The 22,951-nt window shown below is 35.5% G+C and overlaps 1 protein-coding gene across 1 annotated transcript in view; it reads left to right on the top strand.

Annotated features, from left to right (window-relative positions):
* ATP10A (ATPase phospholipid transporting 10A (putative)) overlaps positions 1-22,951 on the top strand; it is a 291,546-nt gene that overhangs the window by 187,337 nt on the left and 81,258 nt on the right. The window contains exon 3 of the mRNA XM_056808517.1: positions 17,867-17,952. Within this exon, the coding sequence (XP_056664495.1) occupies positions 17,867-17,952 (86 nt within the window). The remainder of the gene's footprint in view (positions 1-17,866; positions 17,953-22,951) is intronic.

Below are 22,951 nucleotides of genomic sequence, written 5' to 3'. Positions count from 1 at the left end.
AGCAATTTGTCTGAAGTCTAACTGAAGTAGCAGAGGCTGGATCTGAGCCCAGGTCTTATGACCAAAAGTTCACCCCTTGCTGATAATAAATGCTTATTCAATTATGTTATGTTTTCTTTATTATCTTTATTTCACACATTGCCAGAATCCTTTTTTAGTAGGAGTTTGTCACATGAGGGTTTTCTATAACAAATCATCTACCCCTTCCTGATCAGAATATACAGCAATACAACCAGTCTGTGAAGAGAGAGGAGACAGACAGACAGACAAAAAGAGATGACGTCCTTTCCATTCTTTTGCCACTGCCACCCTGGTCCAAACTCCGGTTCCTTTTGCCCCTGAATTTCCATGATAGAATACCAGTGACTTTCCCTGTACAAGATTAATTTTCCTAAAACATTAATTTTGGGGAAGGGCAGGAGCTATGTTCAGAGAGATGGGAGTCACAAAAAACATACAAACAAACAAACCTCAAGATTTTTCATGATTCCAAGGTAAAATCTGAATTCTTTTATCTGACATATACCTCCCTTACTTCCCCACTCCTCCCCATTCTTATTCTACAATCTTATGTCCCGTATTTCCCAGTGAGAATACTTTTTTCCAGTCGGGCCAAACTGTTCACAATCATCCAAATTGACACTCATCTTTTCCATTTGGGAATGAGATTCCTCCTATCTGAAAATCTTTCTCCCCTCTCTTTGGCCTTTCTAAATCCTGTCCTGCATACCATAGGAAGCTGAGGTAATACAATGTTGAAGTGACCAAAATCCAAGGGCTAACTGATGATAGTTACTGTTTTTACTACCTCTGTTATTATATAACAGTTTCACTTGTGGAAGGTTTCTGCCCTAAGATTTTTTGTTGTTTTTGTTGGTCAGTTGTGACTGATTCTTTGTGACCTCACTTGGAGTTTTCTTAGCAAAACTACTGAAGTAGTTTGCCATTTCCATCTCCAGCTCATTTTATAGAAGAGAAAACAGAGGCAAAAAGGGTTAAGTGACTTGCATAGGGTCATGCAACTAGTGTCTGCGATCCAATTTGAATTGAGATCCTCCTGACTCTAGGCCCTGCACTCCATCCACTGTATCACCTAGCTGCCTGACAAGATTCTGAACTCTGTAAAAGGAAAGACCCATATCTTTTCTGGTCCTCGACTTAGATCATTTATGTCTAATTGCATCTAAATAATTAATGTTTTTCTCCTAGCAGACTATACATAACTGACCTTACCTTAGTTTCCTTCCTGATGCTTTCTTCATAAAAATCTCTCCCCTAACATATACCTCCCTCTATCAATCTCTTACCATACTCTACCTATTACTTTTTTCACCCCATCACTTTTTACAATCCTCTCCCTTTTATTGGATAACTATCTATTGGCCTTAAAATGTACTAAGAGGGTAGAGAATGGAGAGAAATGATCTAAGCTGAAGAAAAATTATAGATAGAAAAAAGGGAGATAAAATTAGTGGACCAAAAGAGTGCCTCATGACTAGGAAATTAAATGGTCACTGAAGGAAGCTCTGAAACAATTCCAAAAACATTGCAAGCAATGGCAGCATTATTAGGGGGGAAATGTCATTTCCAAAGGTTAAAGGATCTAAAAACTTGGAAGGGACTGCAGAAATCCTTTACTCCAACTCCTTTGTTTTTTTAAATGAAGAAATTAAATCCCACAGAGATTGTTACTTATTCAAGTTCACCCAGATAGGATCTTTGCATCATAGACATAGGGCTAGAAAGGGACACTGAGGCAATTGGGACTTGGGACTTGCCAACATCCACATAGATAGAAAGCAACAGTGGTAGACTTTTGAATTAACAGAAAGTAAAGCAAACAGAACCAGAAAAACAATTCCTAGCTCCAAGGCCATTTCTATTTTTCCAAGTCTCTCTCACAGTAAAGACTGAGAACTTATGTAGGCAAATGCAAAATAGATAAAAGGTGATGAGACAAGGACAGGAGACACTAGCTGCTAAGAGCATGAGGAAAGGTTTCATGTTGAAGGTGACAGTTGAACTGAACTTTGGAGCAAATTAGGGATTCTAAGAGGCCAAGAGAGGTAGGGTGAGGATACTCTGAAACAACAAAGGATGATAACTATTTAGTGCAAGTAAGAGTTAGTTTCACAATGAAGATGCTAAAACCAGGGTAAAAGGAAATTTAGAAAGACAAAAGGCTCTACTTGCAAGCAGAGATTTGGAGCTACATTATCCCTATTTGCTTCAGAAATTTCTATAGTGATAAAAAGAAATAAACAATAGATGTCCTTGGTTTGGTTCCTCAAAAAGCCAATAAAATTCTTAACTGTTCTAAGATGCCTACCTTCCTGAGAAACTCAGGAAGATTTGTATGAACTGATGTAAAGTAAAGTGAGGGGAACCAGGAGAACAGTTTAAATAACAGTTTTTACAGTTGCAACAATATTGTCAAGATAATCAACTTTGAAAGTCTTCAGGTCTCTGCCCAACACAATGGCCAATCTCAGTTCCAGAAGTCTTATTGTAACACATTACTGTAACATAATCCCACATCCTGACAGAGAGGGGATGGATTCAGAATGCTGATTAAGACTTTTCTTTTTGGACATGGACTATATAGGAATTTGTTTTGTCTTACTATACCTGTTTATAATAGGAATTTTGTTTTATCTTGCTTTCTCAGTGAGGATGGAGAAAGATGAGAATGAAAGAAAGTAAATTCTCATGAAAATAAAGTAAAATATAAGAAAAGAAAAATTCTAGACACATGTAAAAATCTCCCCAAAGAGCAAGTTTAATGTGATATGGCAGCAAAAATATAAAAATAAAAACCAAAATGTCCCAAATGAAATATTAGCATGCATTAAAAGAAGATTAGAGGGTATTGGTTCTAAGGCAGAAGAGTGGTAAGGGCTAGGAAAAGTCAAGTGACTTGCCCAGGGTCACACAGCTAGGAAGTGTCTGAGCCCAGGTTTGAATTTAGGACCTCCCATCTCTGGGCCTGGCTCTCAATCCACCCAGCTGCCCCAAGAATTTTTTAAAAAGAGAGATTTTTCTTTTTTTTTTTTTGATGATTTGTGGTAAACAGGTCTTTATTAATAGATAATCACAAAGTATAAAAGTCTTAGTACAGTTATAAGCTTTTAAAGCTTTTCTCTTTTATGTTTTCTGAAATAAATTTTATCAATATTTTTTGTTTTTAACATTCTAAGAATTTCTCTCAGTATCCCTCCACCTTCCCCTTCTTTTTGTTATATCTCATATAACATATAATTTTTAAAGAAAAAAGGGAAGGGACAAAATCAGCCAAACCAGTCAACATTCAAAAAGTATGAAAACATATGCAATGTTTTCCACCAATGGACCTTGGATCTTCCACCTCTGCAAAAAGTGAGGTGAATGTGTTTTAATGTTTTTTTTACTTTGAGGCCACGCTCATTCTTTTTAATTTTGCAACATTCTAAAAGAGAGATTTTTCAAGATTCAATGATTCAATAAGATTTCAATGATTCAAGAGATGATAGGCCTGTTCAGATACCAGCTGAAGTATTTTGTTTAGCTCTAGGCACCATATTTTAGGAATGATATTGACAAGTTGTAGTGAATCCAGAGAAGAGCTTCCAGGATAATGAAAGAACTAGAGCACATGCAGTATGAGTTAAATGAGACTGTTTGGCCTGGAGAACACTACATGATGAGAAGTAGGGGGCTGGGGGAGCATAATGGAAGTAAGGGTTGGAACACCCCCTTCCAAGTATTTCAAGACATATCACACATAAGAGGAACTTAACCTCTACTTGGTCTCAGAAGGCAGTGCTAGGAATTGGGTGGAAATTGGAGGGTGGCATAGCTATAGACTTGATATTGGGAAAAATTATTTCTGACAGGTATATAAAAATGGAATGTGCTTCCTGGGAAAGTAATGAGCTACTCAATAGTAACCGTTTACTGCAATTTATTCTTACTCTTTCTAAAATCTGGTACCCAGAACAGCAGAACACAGTGCTAGATGAGTTCTGACTAGAACCTGTCACCTCCCTGTCTTCGCATTAACTCTTGCCTCTCAACAACCACTGGGATCATCGCTTGCAGGGCATGTTGCCAATAGGCTTTCTTTGCAGATTGAACTATATGACATCCATTCTCTCCCAATTTAAATTCTAAATTATAATTCTATGTGATTAGTTGCTATGTTATAAATCATTTAAGGCAGCTTGATATAATTGAAAGAGTACTAGACCAGAAGTTAATTCTACTATCATTTATTAGATTTATAGTTTTGGGCAAGTCACTGAATTTTTCTGGCTTTTATCTAAAAAATGAAAGTATTACAGTTGCATAGGCAGCTACTTGTTACAGTGGATAGAGAGCTGCCCTGGAGTCGATAAGATCTGAGTTCAAATCCAGCCTCAGGCATTTAGTAGCTATGTGAAAAGTCATTTAACTGGTTTCCCTCCAGTTTCCTCAACTATAAAATAAGAATAATAATGGCACAGTTGTTGTGAAGCTCAAATGAAATAATATTTGTAAAGCATGCTTTGCATAGTGCCTGGTACATAGTAGACACTATATAAGTGCTTATCCCAGACCCTACTACTATATACCTTGATGGAATAAATGACTTCAAAACTCTCTTCTTATTTGAAAATGCTTTGATTTTATATATACTTCAGAAAAGTTAATGCTTGATGCATCATATCATTTATACTTAATCAAATATGATATTTGGGTTGATTTTTACCAAAAAGTCAACCAAATGGACCTTGGTCAGGACTGCAGCTTACCAATATAACATTGTTTTAATAGGGAGGAAAATAGACTCATCCTGAACCATTTTGACTTCGAGCATTGTTTTCCAGGAATAAACTTCATCATAAAGGGCAGCACTGCCCATACTTCCCTCATATCCCTTAAGTGCAGTACACAATATCAGGAGCTCTGTAAATATAAATTGAATTTGAGGGACAGAAGATGCAAAAACAAAGGTTGTTCCAGCTATTATTTCAAGAATTCAAGTGAAAATAATGGTCTTCTTGAATTCCTTCAATTATTTGGCAGTGATGCCTCAAGGAAACACTTGAGATTCCTGTTCCTTAGTACATTTGATGTATAAGAAGGAATACACTTTCTGCAAAATACCTAGAAAATGGGAATATTTACAGGACTCTTGAGAATACTGTATTTTGGCAGATCAGGGAACTCCAAGTGCAAGTTCAAGGCTGAACATGAATGTTTGATATACTGCTGTCTGCAGTGGGGCAAGGAGCCCCAGAGCCTTCATAAAACAATGCTGAGAAGTCTGCTTTCAAAAGAATGGGTCAGAGATAAAGATCAAGATTTGTTTCTGACAGAAAGACAGATTACATTCTCAGTACCTTGATCCTCATCCTGTCATGGCATGTATATCAAAGTGAGCAGATCACAGGTCAAGCAATCAGATAGTAAGGTGCAAATTTGGAAGAAACCCAAGGTTCATGCATGCCCATTTTAGCCTTTGTATAGAAAGACAATGCTAGTGTTTTATGGCCAGTAAGCTCAGGATTTTGAATTGTTTTTCTAATTTGTACTAATGGGTAGAACTGGGCCATCTAGTATTCTGCTACCGGTTCTCCCATATGAGCACTTGGTTCCTAAGGATCTCTACACACATTGCTCTCTCAAGTTTGCCATGCATAAATTTAGGCGGTACAAACATTCCAAGTTGTTACATGGATGCACTTCATTTTCTTTCCAAGTATCGGAAACTAAAAGCATATTTTTTTGCATTAATAAAATAACTAAGTAATACAGTAGTTTAAGATTTACCAGTGACTTTCTTCACAACAACCCTGTGATGTAGATGAACACATATTCACCCTAAGTTTACACCTCAAGAGACTGAGGCACCGAGAGTTTCCATGCTTTGCCTAGAGATGGCTAAGAAGCATGGTAGATAGAGCCCCACACCTGGAGTCTGGAGGATCTGGGTTCAAATTTGCCACCATACATTTTCCTGGGCAGCTTAACCCAATTACCTAGCCCTTACTGCTCTTCTGTCTTAGAACTGATAGTAAGACAGAAGGTTGTTTTTTAACGTGATATGCTCAGGGTCTTCCACAGCAAGTGTTAAAACTGTGTCTTGACTTCTCAGCTCTTTTGATTTTAAAATAAGAAAATTCTATAAGCTCAACTGTGTAAGTTGACTTATTTAATTTTCTACTTTTATGATGAAAAAGTAATCCTATCTGATTTTTATAGTTCAGTAAATGCCTGTAGTAAATCTTGAAGCTCTTAACTTCTGTCTTATGGTAGAGGAGGCTTACCTCTGTTTTAAATGAATATTTATTGTCAGCCTGAGTCATCTAACTTAAGTACCTCAAGAATTCACCTTTTCCCACAAATATATTATGTTTTGCATGATGCTAACATATAGTAGGCATTTAATTAATGCTAGCTGACCATATTTTCTGAATTTTTTGAATTTTCCATTTCTTTTGTAGGTACCACCATATTCCCAGTCACCAACATTTTCAATCTCAGGGTTGTTATAAGGAAATATAATTTGAATAGGAGGAAGGTAATACAGAGGGATAAACATATATAAATATTGAATTTATTTTAACATAGAAGGGATGAAGGAAAGGGAAAGAGGAAAAGGTGAAATCTAAATTCTTTAACCCACTATATATACCCTATCTGACTTACTCCAAACTAAACTCTAAATTATCTAAAGCAAGTTCAACAGAGGATGGGATCAGTTTCTCACAAGGAGTCTTTGATGAGCCAGAAACAGGAGTCCAGCTGATGTCTTCAGATGTCCCAGCAGAGTAGTGATCTATTCCCCAGTCTGGCTGTCCATCAAGAAGTCTGGAGTTATTCTTCCACCACAGCTAGAAGATCCTCAAGGCCTGTTGTTTAATGGATGGGCTCAAGATGATTCAAATTTATGCCTCTCTCCTCCTTCTCTAAGGTCTAAAGTGTCAGTTGGGGAACTGTCTCTTAAACAGTTTGGAATCCTGACAGCCCTGGGAGAATTCCGAGTCTCACGCCCTGTCAATCATTCCTTGTATAAGTTTAATTCTCCTTTGCTATAGGGTGATCCATGGTTCATTACTTGCCATAAGTCTCTATATCCACAATCAGTAAGCAATTCACATAATATCTCTTCCATCTATCCCTGCCTCTCCATTCACACAGCCCTCACCCAAATTCAGGCACTCATCACTTCTCTCTTTCCTATACAATAGTGATCAAGTCTATTCTCCTAGGCTTATTGAACATTATTTTCCTTCAGACATTTTTTGTTCCAACTAAATTGGCTTACATACTTCCTTTCTTTATGACTTTGTATATTATTTTTTCCTGTCTCTTGCATGCTCTCTCTTCATCCCTTCTGATTAGAACTCCTATGTCCCTTCAAAGTTTAGTTCAAATACTATTTTCTACATCACCATACTCCTCCTACCTGCTAGTATCCTTTAGAAATTAAATTGTATTTATTTTGCCTACGTTTTTTATTTTATATGTTTTATCCCCAAATAGAACATAAGGACCTTGAGTGACCTTTTGTTTTGTTTTTCCCTGCATCCTTGTGCCTAGCACATAATTACTAATGCTTGGTGGTTTGAATTGATCAATTCTTGAGGAATAGTAAGATGTATTATACCTCTATTTCTGGCTTTTTATCCAATGATACTAAACCACTAAACAAACAAAATGCTTTGGAGAATATGTGGAATATACTCGACATTTATATAGGTCTATGATTACATCAGTAATGTGGGTACTTCTTCCAATGGATTACAATCTAGTCATGTCTTTTTTATGCCTCTTGTCTATGTCTTCCCATAAATTCCACAGTAAATCATCAATAGTACTAAAGACATAAGTGCCAGTGATGGACGCAAAATGTCCACTAATTGTCTCTTACTGCTACTACTTGATTGGCCCACTTCCTTTGCCAGTCATATATCTCTTTGACAATATTCTTGAGGCTACTCTTCCTGCATAATTATTTATTGGTAATATGTTACAGCCTATTAAAGGTGCCCAACACTGCCTTTTTAGTGACTTGAAACTTCAGTTACAAAGGTAGTGATACATGCATACCGAATCAATCACTAAGCATATATTAAGTAGTTATTTCATAGATTTACTGTGCTCAGATTACTCTGAGAATGCAAAAACAAAAAAATTTTCTATTTTCTGGGGAGTTATATTCTTTCAGGAGAGACAACATATACACATGCAGAATAAACACATGGTCATTGGGGGCAATATCTAGTATATCAAAGGAATCATGAAGAACCTCAAAAAAAGATGGCGGCACTTGATCTGAGTCTTACAGAAGATAGCAATATATGAGGCAACAGTGACAACTGGATTTATCCAAGGCATGGAAAGAAGTTGATCCAAATGCAGATTTGTTAAGTTGGTTGCCCTTTATGAAAAACACTAAGAAAGCCAGTGTTAACTATATAATAATTAATGCTTGAAGGGAAACAATGTATATTGTATTTGGAAGGGTAACTAGGACCAGATTATGAATAATGTTAAATGCCAAACTACGAAGTTTATATTTTCCAAGGGTAATTGGGGGGCAGGAGGATTTATTGAATCAGGAGACGAAATGTCAGACCAGTACTTTAGAGACAGTTCTAGTGACAATGCCAGATTACTTTGGCAGCTAGCAGAGGATTGATTAGAGTGGTAAGAGGTTTGAGGCAGGGAGGTCAGTTAAGAGGCTTCTTGAATAATACAGGCAAGAAGTTATAAAAGCTTGAAATAGACTGGCAGCTTTATAGTTGGAAAGGATCAGACACAAGAGGATTTTTGTTTGTTTGTTTTGAGGCAGAAAGAATAAGGTAAGCCAACTGACTACTAGATATGTGGGATAAGTGAGAGTGAAGAACTGATGATGAAACTGAGATTCTGAACCTCATAAATTAAAATGGTGATAGTGTCCTTAATAGAAATAGAGACATTTGACAAAGGGATAGATTTGGGGGGAAAACAATTAGTTATGTTCAGGATATATTGGCTTTCAAGTACGTATAATTTAAAGTATCCAGTACCTATTTAGCAATGAGAGAATGAACTATTCCCTATTCCTTGAGATAACTTATCAGTTTTTCAAGAATGTCACTAATGGGAAAAAAATGTAAAGGAATCAATTTTTAATAGAATTAGAACTTTGGGAGTAGATATCCTCCCTGATTTGTTCTGTTTCTATCTTCTATCTTTTCAAATCTTTAAAATGGGTCTACATCATCAATGCAGCAACATGAATGGGTTTTGTGGAAGCTTTACCCTAGACAAAGAGTAGGGATGGATAACTGGATCTGGGAATCATGATTTAAAATGATAATTAATTTGATGAAATCTTCAATTAAGAGAGTAAAATAGAAGTGGAGGAAGCCTGATACAGAGCCATATACTTAAATTGTACAAAGGTAGGGGAGGGGGCATGATATTCTTGGAAGAAGACTGAGAAGGATCAGAGGGATAGGAGAATCAAGAGAGAATATGTCACAGTCTCAAAAAAGAAGCAAGGAACTAGAAGAGACTAATTAAGAATACTGCAGAGAGGGGGCAGCTGGGTGGCTCAGTGGATTGAGAACCAGGTGAGAGATGGGAGGTCCTGTGTTCAAATCTGGCCTCGGATACTTCCTAGCTGTGTGACCCTGGGCAAGTCACTTAATCCCCATTTGTCTAGCCCTTACTACTTTTCTGCCTCACACCCAATATACAGTATTGATTCTAAAAGTAAGGGTTAAAAAAAAAAGAATATTGCAGAGAGATTATGAAGGCAAAACAAGTATCAAAAACAACACTACTAAATTCTAAAGTCTTTATTTTTAAAATTGTTTTTAGATGTTATGCCTTCAATATAAAGGAATGCTTTTGACTAATTGCAGTATCCTTTTACCTCCACAGCCGACCTCATCTAATGATAAGATGACCAAAATAAATATACACTATATCACAATTTACTTATTTCTGTTTTAAAGACATAGCATCAAACAGAGGTTTTTAACTTGTGGTCGGTGGACAGGTTTAATTGGGTCCTAAATTGATAACACTTGAAAGTGCCAAATTTTACCCTCCTGAGGTGAAGTTTATGTAGGTTTTTTCAGTGAATCCACATTGGAATCACCACCTTTAATAATAGCATAACCTAAAGGGAACAAATGAGAGATGGAAGCTTTTTGACTTCTCTCTACTTTGATCCAAAGATTCCACCTTTAAAAAAATTTTACATTGATTTCTTTGTTACATTAAAACCCAATTCACTCTTTCCCTCCTTCTCCCTCCCCATCTGAGAAAGCATTACTTGACAAAAAACTATCTATATCTATAGATATCTATATATTGTAATATTTAAATTAATATCAATAACTCCAAGTACAAAGCTTATTAATAATCATCTGAAGTGGAAGGAATGAAAACCTAATTATCTAACAAAAAGTAAACCACATGAGTAAAACTATCCTGCTTCTCACCTCACACCACTTCTACAAAACAAGATCATCAGAAGAAAGAGAGAGGCGGGACTACACAAAACTTATATCCTCCCTATGTTAGCACATAATGTGAGAAGGAAAGTGGGATGCTGGGGATTGGAGTCCTGGGAAGTAGATTCTAATTACAGAATATGTATATGTCTGTTTATTAGTTTTTTCAAGAATATCAATGGAATTAATGAAAAAATGTAAAAGAATGCACTTTTACTAAAATTAGAACTTTAGGAGTAGATGCCCTCCATGATTTATTCTGTTTCTATCTTCTATCTATTCAAATAATTAAAATGGGTCTATTCATCATCTGTGTGAGGGGCAACATGCATGAGTTTTTTGTCAGCTTTACTTTGTTCCACATTCATGGCTTGAATATTTTAGGTTTCTTGTAACCTAAAGATTTTGTGCATTATCATCAGATGTTGTATATTATATTCTTACATGTAATATATCTGAGTTAGAAACTTGAGAAATATTTTTTTGGAATTTACAACCTTTTGACACTTCAAATGGTTGATTCTGTTTAGAATCAGTGCTTACTAAATTGTCCCAAAAGCCAGATCAAGGTGGTGCTTTCTTTTCATAAATATGGATCTGCCCCATATCACATAACTATTTGCATAATGTCATGAATGTAATATCTGCAATCCAGAGACAAAATGACCTAGCATTCCTGAGTCATGTAAACTTTATATTCTTAGGGAAAAAAACAAAGGAAAACTATTTTAAACATACTACATTGTTTGCCAAATATAATATTAGTATGCTATGGAAATCACCTCTTCCATGGAAATCCTGGACTATGTATTTACCGGCTCTTTCCATCTAAAAAAAGTAATATGTCCACCTTTAGACAATTTACAAAACTTTAAGTAAACCTGATACCCCTAAAATGTTTGAATCATTAAGGAAATAGAACAGGAGCCTATTGCAGCTGAAAAATAAAGATTACGTTTTTAATTAAGTGTTTAAAAGAGGTTTGAAAATATTTTTTGAAATTATTGGTATATCTATGTTTTTAAATATACTTGATATACTGCAGAGGAACAAAGAATCTCCAAAGTTACATTGCTAGTAAATATTAGATTTTAACTCATTTCCTCCTATACCAAATTTGGGGCTCTCACCATTTTACTACATTTTTACTCACATCACTAGACCTGACTATAGCCCTCTTTTGCTTAAGTAAACAGTCATTTCCTATTTGCTTTTAGGATAAAATATCAGGTATTAGAGCCCCCTCTATGCTAAGCCTCCTTCCCCAAGTTACTTTGTATTCTTCTTCATGCATTTTACATTCTAACATACCTTGATTACTGTTTGGTCTCCAGAATCAAAATCTTAATTCTTCACTCTGAACATTTGCAAAAGCCAGTTCCTATGTCTAGAATGTATTTTCACCTCATCCCCATCTGTACAAATCTTTTTCTTCCCCTGGGCTTCAGTATTCCCTCTAAAAGGAAGTCATTATCCTCAATGACCTTTCAAGTACCTTTAGGTTCTCCATCCTGTGATGGATTGCAGACAACAGAACTCCAGCTATATAAATGAATATCAGAAGAGCAAGGGAGAAAAAGATCCATGAGAGAAACAGAATACGTAACTGAACTGGTTAACTAGACAAGATTATGAAGGAAGGTGAGGTGCTCTGGCATTGGTAATGAATTGGGATAATAGGAAGTCGGAGAGGAATTGGAGGTTGCAGTGAAGATGAAGGCTACCTTCCGGTGAAGTGATGGAAGAAATCAGGGAAAGGAGATTTCACAGTGATCAGAGGGGAGACATTGTTTGGTATGATTGTGAGAAGTAAGGTATGACTACTCCTGTGGGGTTGCTAATGTGTAACAAAGACAGATAATGTAAATCATTGAAGTTGAAGAGGTGAATGAACTGGGAGGTGAAAAGCAAGAAGTATTATCTCTTTGTTCTAGTGTGTTAGGGGTAAACAAACAAAAAAAATCAGAACCCAAGAAGATGACTAGCGATAAAATTATCTTATAGAAAGAGTGTGGTTCCAGTGGGCTGAAGAATATGAAAAAAAAATTTATAGGAAGAGATCTAGACTATAGGGCTTGCTAATGATAGAAGAGGGATTCCGGGACTATAAATGAAGATTTGACTCAAGAACCGTTAAAGACATTTCCCCAGTCCTGTTAATCATTAAATTAAAGCTAAGTTAAATTGTATATTTGGAATGGACTGCTTATTTAAAGAGTTGTGAGATGAAATTATTGTCTGTAGCATTGCTCTTCCAGAGTTTAGTAAAGTATTTGTTACTATTTTTCAATTTTAATTAGGGAAATGGTATCTTATTCCAAGTACTTCATTTCTGGACTATATCCCCATCTCTAGACTAACATATAAATCTTGAGTTCCTGCTGTATTTCATTAAATAAGTCTTCCTTTTTCATTATTATTTACCTAATCATGTAGCATCTCATGTTGTGGTCTCTTAAACTAAGTACTGAGAAATTAATTTACTTAGTTAAAATATTTTTGGTCCATTGATCAGCTTAACTTTATCTCTTGAAGAGTGATCATTGTTGTTCAGTTGCTTTTTAGTTGTGCCCTATTCTTCATGACCATCCTTGGTTTTCTTGGCAAAGATTCAGGAGTGGTTTGCCCTTTTCTTCTCCAGTTCATTTAACAAATGAGGAACTGAGGCAAATGGGGTGCAATCTTCTGCCCAGGGTCACCCAGATAGTAAGTATCTGAGACCAGATTTGAACTCAAGGAGTCTTTCTGATTCCAGGCTCAGGACTTTATCAACTGTTCCACCTAGCTGTTCTGTTAATTATTATTTATTACATAAATGAAATCTTGTAAACCTGCATCAATTAACCATCTGCAATGGATACAAAATATGCATAATGTTTAGAAGAATTTATTCCTCCTTGAAATTTACCTGTTAAAAGATAAATAGACAAGTTTTCAAAATATTTGAAAGCTAGTCTTATTTATCCTGGATTGCATGTAATATCATATCTTTTTTGCTGGATTACAAACTGGAGGACAATTCAACAATAGGAACTCCAAATGTATTGGAACAAGTTAGAAAATGTCTATAGGGAGGATCTTATAAATAAGACCGGGTAACTTAAAATCTATATGGAAAGTAATACAGAGGAATTGATGAATGCAATGAAATTCAAATAGCAAGGGGAAACAATTTGACAATATATGATACACTGAGAGAACAAAAGAAAATATCTTTGTGTAACATACCAGACATGGAAGTATGGTTGATGTATTAAATACTTGATCAGATCAGTTAATGATCAATGTATAGGCAGTTCTAAGGGCAAGAGAATTACTGGGCCTAAGCCCCAAAGGCTTAGCCCTCACCTTGCCAAACCTCATTCCTCTGAAAAGCACATGTCAGGTGAATCCCCACCTACTCTGATCTTGTTATTGCCTATGCAACCAATGTGAATCAACTATGCTTTTTTATGTATTCATTGATCCTCACAATCCACAATAAAGCCTGGGGTGAGGCTCCAGGTTCTTGCTCTTGTTTCCTGCAACCTTGGAGTTCTCCCTGCTGTCTCTCTTTATCTTTCCTAAGGCCACTCTTGGCCATGTGCTTTCTATCTAGGAATTCTTACTTCCACGTGTTCTGTTATTTCTCACATTTTCCTTTACTTATTTTTCTAAGGAAAATGTCATCAGGGACCAGTGCTGCTCCCTACTTAAATTAACTTGTCTGTGTCTCTTTGTTTATCACCCATTTTCTCAGACTCCTTGCTCCTTCTCAAGCCCAAACCCACTAAGGAAATCTTATATATAACAGCCGCTGGATGACTGTTATACTTTGATTGTAAGAGTAGGCCTTTAGTTTACCCATGGTGCAATGAGATGTCCCATGGATGAAAGAAGGTAAAAAAGGAATTGTTTAATTGACTGGTATTTTGTAATTTTTTAAGTACTTAGATGGAAATTATTTCATTCCATCTTTAAGATGAGACAGGAGTATGCAGAGCAAGTTTTTGCAATCCATTTTTTTTTTTAGAAAGGAGGCAACTTTCAGAGCAGAAAGAGAAGAGATTTTTCTCTATTCTTCATCTAGGGGCATGTTTACCTCTATATAATGTGAAGAAATGAGCAGATTTTTGAAAGGAAAACTATATGAAACCTTATATATGAAGTTGCCTTCCCCCATGCTAAAAAAAAACAAAACCCAAAACTGAGACAAATAAGACTGAGTTTAATAACTTGGTCAAGGTCATGCCACTTGTACTTAATGGAACCCCAGTTCTATCAGACTTAAATTCTGGTCTGCTGGGAGTCGTCAGGCCACAATGTCTTGAAAAGGTCACTCATGGAAGCCAGAAGGTCACAAAGTGACTCCTTGGCAGGATGGACTTGTCCACTAAGCTCCCTCTGTATGACTTCTCTCATCAGCATCCCTTACTAATGGAATTGGCATGATTATTGTCCTCTTCCTAGTCTCAGAAAAAGTAATATAAGAGCAAAATGCTTGCACACTATTTCTCCAAAATATCACCAAAAGATCAGACTCTCAAATTCAAACCAAAAGACCATCATGAACTTTGGCTTACGTATATAATTCCCAACAAAAACTGTGCCCATAAGCCAAGCCCAGAAAATCCCCTAGCCCCTGTAAAGAAACTTATTCTCCTAAAGCCAGTACATAAATCAATCATAAAGACCTGTACAAAATGCTTTGCTACACCATGCTTCATCAAGCCTCAGGGACTTGATTCTATCAACCAGAACCCTCCTTGAAAAACTCCCTAACAAACCCTGAAAAATGATCAGCCTAATATTAAATCTGAATTGTGTTCTCAATACCCTCTGTTCTCTCAACCTCATTGCTATGATTATTGAATTTCTGATTGATTATCTATTTCTTATTAAAGATAATAAGTGATTTTCCTTGATTGTCTATAAGCTCAAAACTCAAAGGTTAATGAGAAAATTAAGCCACCTGTGACAAAATCTTGTTCTCTTGTGTTTCCTGTCAGAATCAATAGTTACCATACAAATGTATAGAATGATCTCAGAATGTTAATCAAACAATTTGTTAAAAGTTAATTTATCACTTATCCAATTATTTTTACTTGAACATGTATATTGAATAATGCAACTGTGTGCCAAGAAAATGGGTATAAAAAGGCTAAATCTGGGCATGGTGAAGCAGCCACTTCATGCAGAGCATGCCCCAGGCAGATACACATACACACAGCTGTCTTTCTTCTCTCATTCTCCCTATCCACCACACCTACCGAGAACCACTGGTCCTCTTGAGTGGGCTTTAATTTCATTTCTTAAGAGTGTGTGAAAACCACTTCAGAACATCCTCCATTGCTACTTCTGGCATCTCTCCTTTTTCCCTGTCCATCCGTGTAGATATGAGAGATGTTGGCATTCTATAATGTCCTAATTGTTTTCTAGGGATATTAATAGGCAGTTGATTTCTAGGCTGGTTATATCACTCAAGCTTTCTACTGACATGCTCTGACTTTGTGATGGAGATATTTTGGAGTCCAGTTCATCCCTAGGATTTGTCACCTTTAGGGTTTTTTGAGGTGGAAGAAGCAGATTATAGAATCATATTATCATAGATTTAGAGCTGGAAGGGATCTTAGAGATCACTGAATTGAACCCTTTCATTTTATAGATGACAAAACTGAGGTAAAGAAATTTTAAGGGGCGTGTACAGCTAATAATTGTCTAAGTGGGACTTGAACCCATGTCTTCCTGACTCTAAGTTCAATTGTTTATTGAATAACCATGCCACCATGATGAAGAATGTCATCATACTTCATTTTCCTCAGTCTTACCAGAAGTCTCACACACATTTACCTGCCTAGAACCATTTAGGAAATGTTGAATTTGAATTTATAGATTCCTTCTAATTCTAGAAATTCTGATTATTATGAAATATGTCTTTGAGAAGTTTAATGCAAAAAACATGTTGTAAGATAACTAAATATTTATGGATATAGGCCTATGGACATAGAAAATTATGTATAAATATTGTCAACTTAAATAAATACATCTCTACCAAGGAGCATGGTATGTTGGAAAGATTGCTGATTTTAAAGTAAAAAAGACATGGTTTGAATGCTGATTCTTCCACTTACTCTCTGTGTGACCTTGGATAGATTTCTTTACCTCACTAGGTCTGATTTCTAATCTCTAAAATGATAGGACTAGAGTAGATGATATCCCTGCCTGTTCTAACTCCAAGATAATATATGTAAAATGCTTTGTAAACTTTAAAGCATAATGTAGACATAAGCTATTATTATCCAGTTGTGTGTCTGGTCTGTGTACGGTATAGTACAGTATTCTGATAGAAGAGGTTTATGAAAAACAAAGCACATTTCTTACCATTCTATGCAAATATTGGTTTTGAGTCATTTCACTCCTGACCAACTCTTCATGACACCATTTTGGGTTTTTTTGGTAAAGATACTAGTTTGCCATTTCCTTCTCCAGCTTATTTTACAGATGAGGAAAACAGAGACAAATAGCATTAAGTGCCTTTCCCAGGATCCAAAGCTAGTAAGTGTCTGAGACCAGATTTGAACTCAGGTTGATGAATTCCTGACTCCAGGTCCAGAGCTCTTTCTCCTCTGCAACCAAGTTGTAAATGTACCCAGAATTTAAAAGTTAAGAAAGAATTTTTCTAAAATCCTAGATCGCAATGAGGAAATGCAAACCCTGCAAAATCAGCACCATGAGAGGAAATTTAATTTAGGAAAGAAACAGCTTGAAAGGAAAATCCAGATCATGGAAAATTTGTTAATGATAATATAAATTTAAATAAACAAACACTTATCAAGCACTTTGAACCAAATATTTCCTACCTAGAAGTCTTTGAAACTTCTCCATCATGCAAGCCTCCACCTACCCACTCAACCTCACCCAATACAAGCTACCTTCCCTTCAGACCCCCACCCCTTTTCAGCTTTCTTTTGTGTGTTGACTTTCCCAGGGCGCAGTGGACAGAGTGCCTATCCTGGAGTCAGGAAACTTATCTCTGAGTTCAAATCTGGTCTCAGACACTTACTAGTTATGTGACTCTAGGCAAGTCACTTAACCCTGTTTGCCTCAGTTTCTTCATCTGTAAAATGAGCTGGAGAAGGAAATGGCAAGCCAGTACCTTTTCCAAGAAAATACTAAATAGGATCATGAAAAGTTGGACATGACTGAAATGACTAAATAACAACAAATTTCTTATTAGGTCATCAGCTCCTTAATATCAGTATTTCCTATTTTTTTCCTATTTGTATCCACAGGGCACAGACTAGCATATTAGACAGTGAGAGTTCTAATTTCTGTTTCTTTAATAAGACAGAAGACTATAATTTAGCTTTAATAAGATGTATCTAATGTGTAAAATTTTATATTTTCAGGATGCTGAATTCAATCCCATGAAATTCACCAGTGTTATTGAATGTGAGAAGCCAAATAATGACCTAAGTAGGTTTCGAGGTTACATGTGAGTATTTCCATCTATTTATAGTCTTTTTTTTCTGTAAAAAGGCTATTAAAATGATTCACCCCACACTTGGATGACCCATTCCTCTATATTTCCTCAGAGGGTATTTAAGTTGATTGCCAATTCATTGTCTTTTACAGAACATACACTGGTGTCTAACGTAATCCATAATTCAGTGCTCAAGGACAAAATCCAGCCCAAATTGCTAAATTTCACATATATAATAATAACCAGTGTTTTAATAAGGAGAAATTACCTTTTATTTTTCTGAAGATTTGAAATCACCATAATTGGAGTTTTTATGTTTGAGGGGATGGGGATGGGTACATGAATTTGAATAAGAGGAAGGGCAGTTCTGCAGCCATTTTTTTCATGCTAGGAATCTCAGCTTAAGCCATTGGCCTATGGATACTTTTTAAAACTTTAAATGTATGTGGGGGAGGGGGATAGCTGGTGACTCAGTGGATTGAGAGCCAGGCCTGGAGATGGGAGGTCCTGGGTTCAAATCTGGCCTCAGACACTTCCTAGGTATGTGACCCTGGGCAAGTCATTTAACCCCAATTGCCTAGCCCTTCCTGCTCTTCTGTCTTAGAAACAAAGCATAGCATTGATTTTAAGATGGAAGGTATGGGGTTTAGAAAAAAAAATCAATGTATTTGTTTTGTTACATTAATATACCTAGGTAGTTACTTTCAATATTTACCATTGTAGCCTTTGATCTGACTTTAGATAAATTAAATCAAGCCTCTAATTTTTATAGGCTTTCACTTTCCTCACTTGTAATATATTGGGGCTGAATTTTGTCAAGTCCCTTCTGGGGATAATAATCCATTTCATTTCTAGAACTTTGGTATCTTTGCAAGTTTGGAATATGATAAGGGTCTATAAATCTTGAGAAGCAGCATGGCCTAATAATTTTGTACTCAGGAGAGACATGGGTTCAAATCCTGCCACTGATAATTACTAGCCAAGTGACCTTGTACAAATTATTTAACCTCTTAAAAATTCACTCTCCTCATTTGTAAGAAAAAGATAAATCCCTGTGGTATATACCCCAACAGATTATGAGGCTCAGATAAGCTGCCCTCCTCACTCCCACTCAGACCCTAGCTTACTCACTTTTTGGATTACTCAGTTATAGAAATCTTCCCGACTTCAAAATGAGATACATATTTCTTGGATATGGCTAATGTGAGATTTGCTGTGCTTGACTATGCATTATTTTGACAAGTAGGTCCATTCCCTCATCCCGTGATAGGAGTAGGAGGGAGAGAAAATTGATTTTTGTTATTTGAGAGAAGGATTTTTAATTGTAAAAAATCTTCCTCAATTAACTAGCCTTTCTAAAATAGCATGGAGCACAGAGCTTATGTTCAAAAGAATCTTTTATGTTCTCCTTACCTCAATTCTTTGTTCTCTTCTTGTCTCTCCAGCCTCCATGTCATCTGAATACATTTCCTCTAAAACATTTATTGTTAAATAGCTTACACTTATCTAATGCTTTAAGGTTTGGAAAGTATGTAGATTATTTTATTTAATCCTCATAACATTCTGGGATATAGATATCATTATTCTCTTCTTCCATTTTACTAACTAAAAAAAAGTAACATTGACAGAGACCAAGTAACTTGCCTAGAGTTACATAATTAGTAAAGATCTGAGAGATTTGAACTCAGGCCTTCTTGACTCCAGTCCCAGCATCCCATCCATTATACCAGAGGTATCAAATATAATCAAGTATAGTCTTGAAAAATTAAAATTTTAAGAATTTTTAAATTCTTAATTTTAATTTTAAGAAATTTTAAGAATTTTAAAATTAATTTTAACTTAATTTTTATTTAATTGATTTAAATTAATTTTAATTTTAAGAAATTTTAAGAATTGAGGATTAAAGTAATTGCCAATAATAATCGGGAAATGTATTTAACAAAATAAAATGAAAATGCAACAAGGATAATGTTTAATATGAGGCAACTAGGTGGTGCATTCAATAGAGCACTAGACTTTGAATTAGTCACACTCGACTTTCTGAGTTCAAATCCAGCCTCAGACACTTAGTAGCTGTGTGACCTATAAGTCACTTACCCTTGTTTGCCTCAGCTTCCGTATCTGTAAAATGATATGGAGAAGGAAATGGCAAACCATGCCAATATATTTACCAAGAAAGTCCCAAATTGGGCCACGAAGAATCAGACATGACTAAAGCAATTCAACAACAATGTTACTATGTCGTTTTCAATATGGAATACCCCAGTATCTTTGCACCAAGTATAATGGTTCTGGTTTCTATTTGTCTTTGACAAGACTGTACTGTACCATTTACTTTATGCTCTATAATCTCACCATTTCAGGGTCATATATGAACCCAAACAGTCAGAGAACTGGATAGGACTGTAATGATTATCTTGTCTAGCCTCATTTTGCAGATAAGGAAACTGAGTCAGCATTTTTACTATGATGACTTTACACTTCTTAGAGTTGTATAGAGATTCCTTGCTACAATATCCTTATTATTTTATTACAAGTATTAGTATGTCTGGAAAGGAGTTACATTTTTATTACTCTGTCTCAGCCAGTCCTGGGATATTTGTAATCCACATAAGATTTTTTAAAGTGTTAGGCTATCACATTGTTTTGTTTTCTTATTTCATTGTTTTTAGTGAGGACCTGTGACTGACATTGTTTTAACTGTGGAGACTTTTCACTACATTGATCCCAATAAACCTCACATCATAAAAACCACATACAGATTTTCAGGATGAAAATAAGTTTTATCGGCAACTAAAATTATGTCTGTGTACTTCTAAAAGGTCGTTACTTATATATTTTCCTAAACTAAATACAAAATACAGAATATGAATAAAAATGTGATTTGAAAAGTTAACAAGGTACTTTTAATGCATCAATATAACAGTGTAATTACACTGACTTTAGTTCCATTATTAATAATGATTAATTTTATTCAAGTTTTAAAAGTATTTGAAATATACAGAAATAGAATTTTCCAAGGTAGCAAATGCAAAAATGAATTAATTCATTTCTATGGTCACTCACTCTAAGCACACTCCCTGCAGCATGGGTGTGTGTGCATACACACACACACACACACACATACACACACACATGCATATACTTACCCTCAATTTTTTACCATAGAAAATCCATCTGGGAAAAAATAAATGAAGTAAAGATTACAGATATGGAGTTCTTAGCCATATGTTAAAACATTTTAGGTTACCATTAGTTAATTGTGCCTAACTGGCTCCATGTCATGATTTGATTTTTCAAGCTGCAAGTCAATTTTTACATCTCCTTTGCCTGTGGAATGAATTATTAGTGTTTGGGTTATATTCATGGGGAGTTAATAAGTTAGCTCAAATCTTTTTGTAATTTCTATCACCAGTTTCTGCCTAGGGTGAGGCTATTTCCCAAATAAAAATATTTTTTTTTGTTTCAGAAGAAACAATATACCCAATGTCTCTTCCTTTGAATGTTTTTTTCCCCAAAACCTTTTCCTAATGAAGGCTATGATTCTATTATAAAAAATACAAGACCAATATGATATTCTTTGTATGCTGAGGAAGCAGATAGTGAGGAAGACTATGATCTCCCTATGAATTCCCCAATTCAATAATGGCCCTCCAGATCTCTTAATAACCATTACAATGGTAAAAACCCACAATCAGTATGAAATGGGAGGTGATTGGGTAGCAGTAACCTCATATATATTGTCTCACACCTACTGTCCCACACATGCGCACACTACCACCAAGACCACGACTTACTACTAGTACTTCTTCTACTATTACTAACACTACCACCATCATATATGTTTTGTAGGTATTCTTATGCCCACGTACTCAAATTTCTAACATATAAGTTTTCATCAGAGGACCTGATCTTCTACTAAGCTAACACAAAAAATTAACATTTTAATAAGGGGTTCTACCTACACTATGTTGACATGTTTAATATATCATATTTATTAATAAACCAGATATAAATTCTTATTAAAATATTTATGTTCTGGTCATTTTCATGTAACTATATATATATATATATATACATATATATATATATATGCCAGAAAAGTGAAAATATTGGCAATCTATTTAAAGATAAATACTACCCTTTTGCAGAGCTTTGATATTTCAGTGAAGCTGTTGATCATTTTGATGTGGAAACTCCCTGCAACAATGCTGATCACATCCCTTGCATGGCTTCTCATTCCTTGTAACTCTTGTCCAATTGTTCCCATCAATTTTCTACAGAAAATTCTATCCAATATCCCTGAGAGCTTCCTTCTAAATTATATGAATGCCACTGGAGCACACAGGCTATCTATTGGTAATCTCCCACTCTTTATGTGAAAGGCCCACTTCCTTTTCCAGTTCTGTACCACTTTACCCATATAATTCTGCCTTAATATAAAAATATGTTCACGCTCAAAATGTACCTCTTCATTGGCTTTTGGTTGACCCTCAATTCTCTCCGAGGGTATTCCATAGCTGGCCACTACTGACAGTAAAAAGATAAATTCCTCTTTTGAGGGGAAGTTTGAAGTCATTAAAAAGTACTATGAAAGTTCCTAAAGGCAATCCAGCTCTCTCTTCAACTACCTTTCAGTTCTTGAACCATTTCATTGCCCATTGTTTATAATGCCTGTCAAAAATATATATACTGATGGACTGACTCCATGAGCTATAAGAAATGGTAATAGTCTTATCTTATGCCAGCCCTTTTATTCTTTCTTAGTTTTCCTATATCAATGGCTTATGTGAACAGTCATCTTAGAGTTGTTTTCAACAACATATGTTGTAATAGATATTTTCTTCTCATTTTTAATTCTAATTGATATTGATTTTTATTGTTATTGTCATTTAGTCATGTCCTACTCTTCATAACTCATTGTTGGATTTTTTATTTTAGCAAAGAAGTTGAGTGTATTATTGCCATTTCCTTCTCCACCTCATTTTACAGATGAGAAAACTGAGGCAGA

The sequence above is a fragment of the Monodelphis domestica genome, chromosome 8 (genome assembly GCF_027887165.1).
Source record: "Monodelphis domestica isolate mMonDom1 chromosome 8, mMonDom1.pri, whole genome shotgun sequence".
NCBI classification, from domain to species: domain Eukaryota; kingdom Metazoa; phylum Chordata; class Mammalia; order Didelphimorphia; family Didelphidae; genus Monodelphis; species Monodelphis domestica.
The sequence above is the reverse complement of the archived record's forward strand: the minus strand, read 5'-3'. Positions and strand labels throughout refer to the sequence as shown.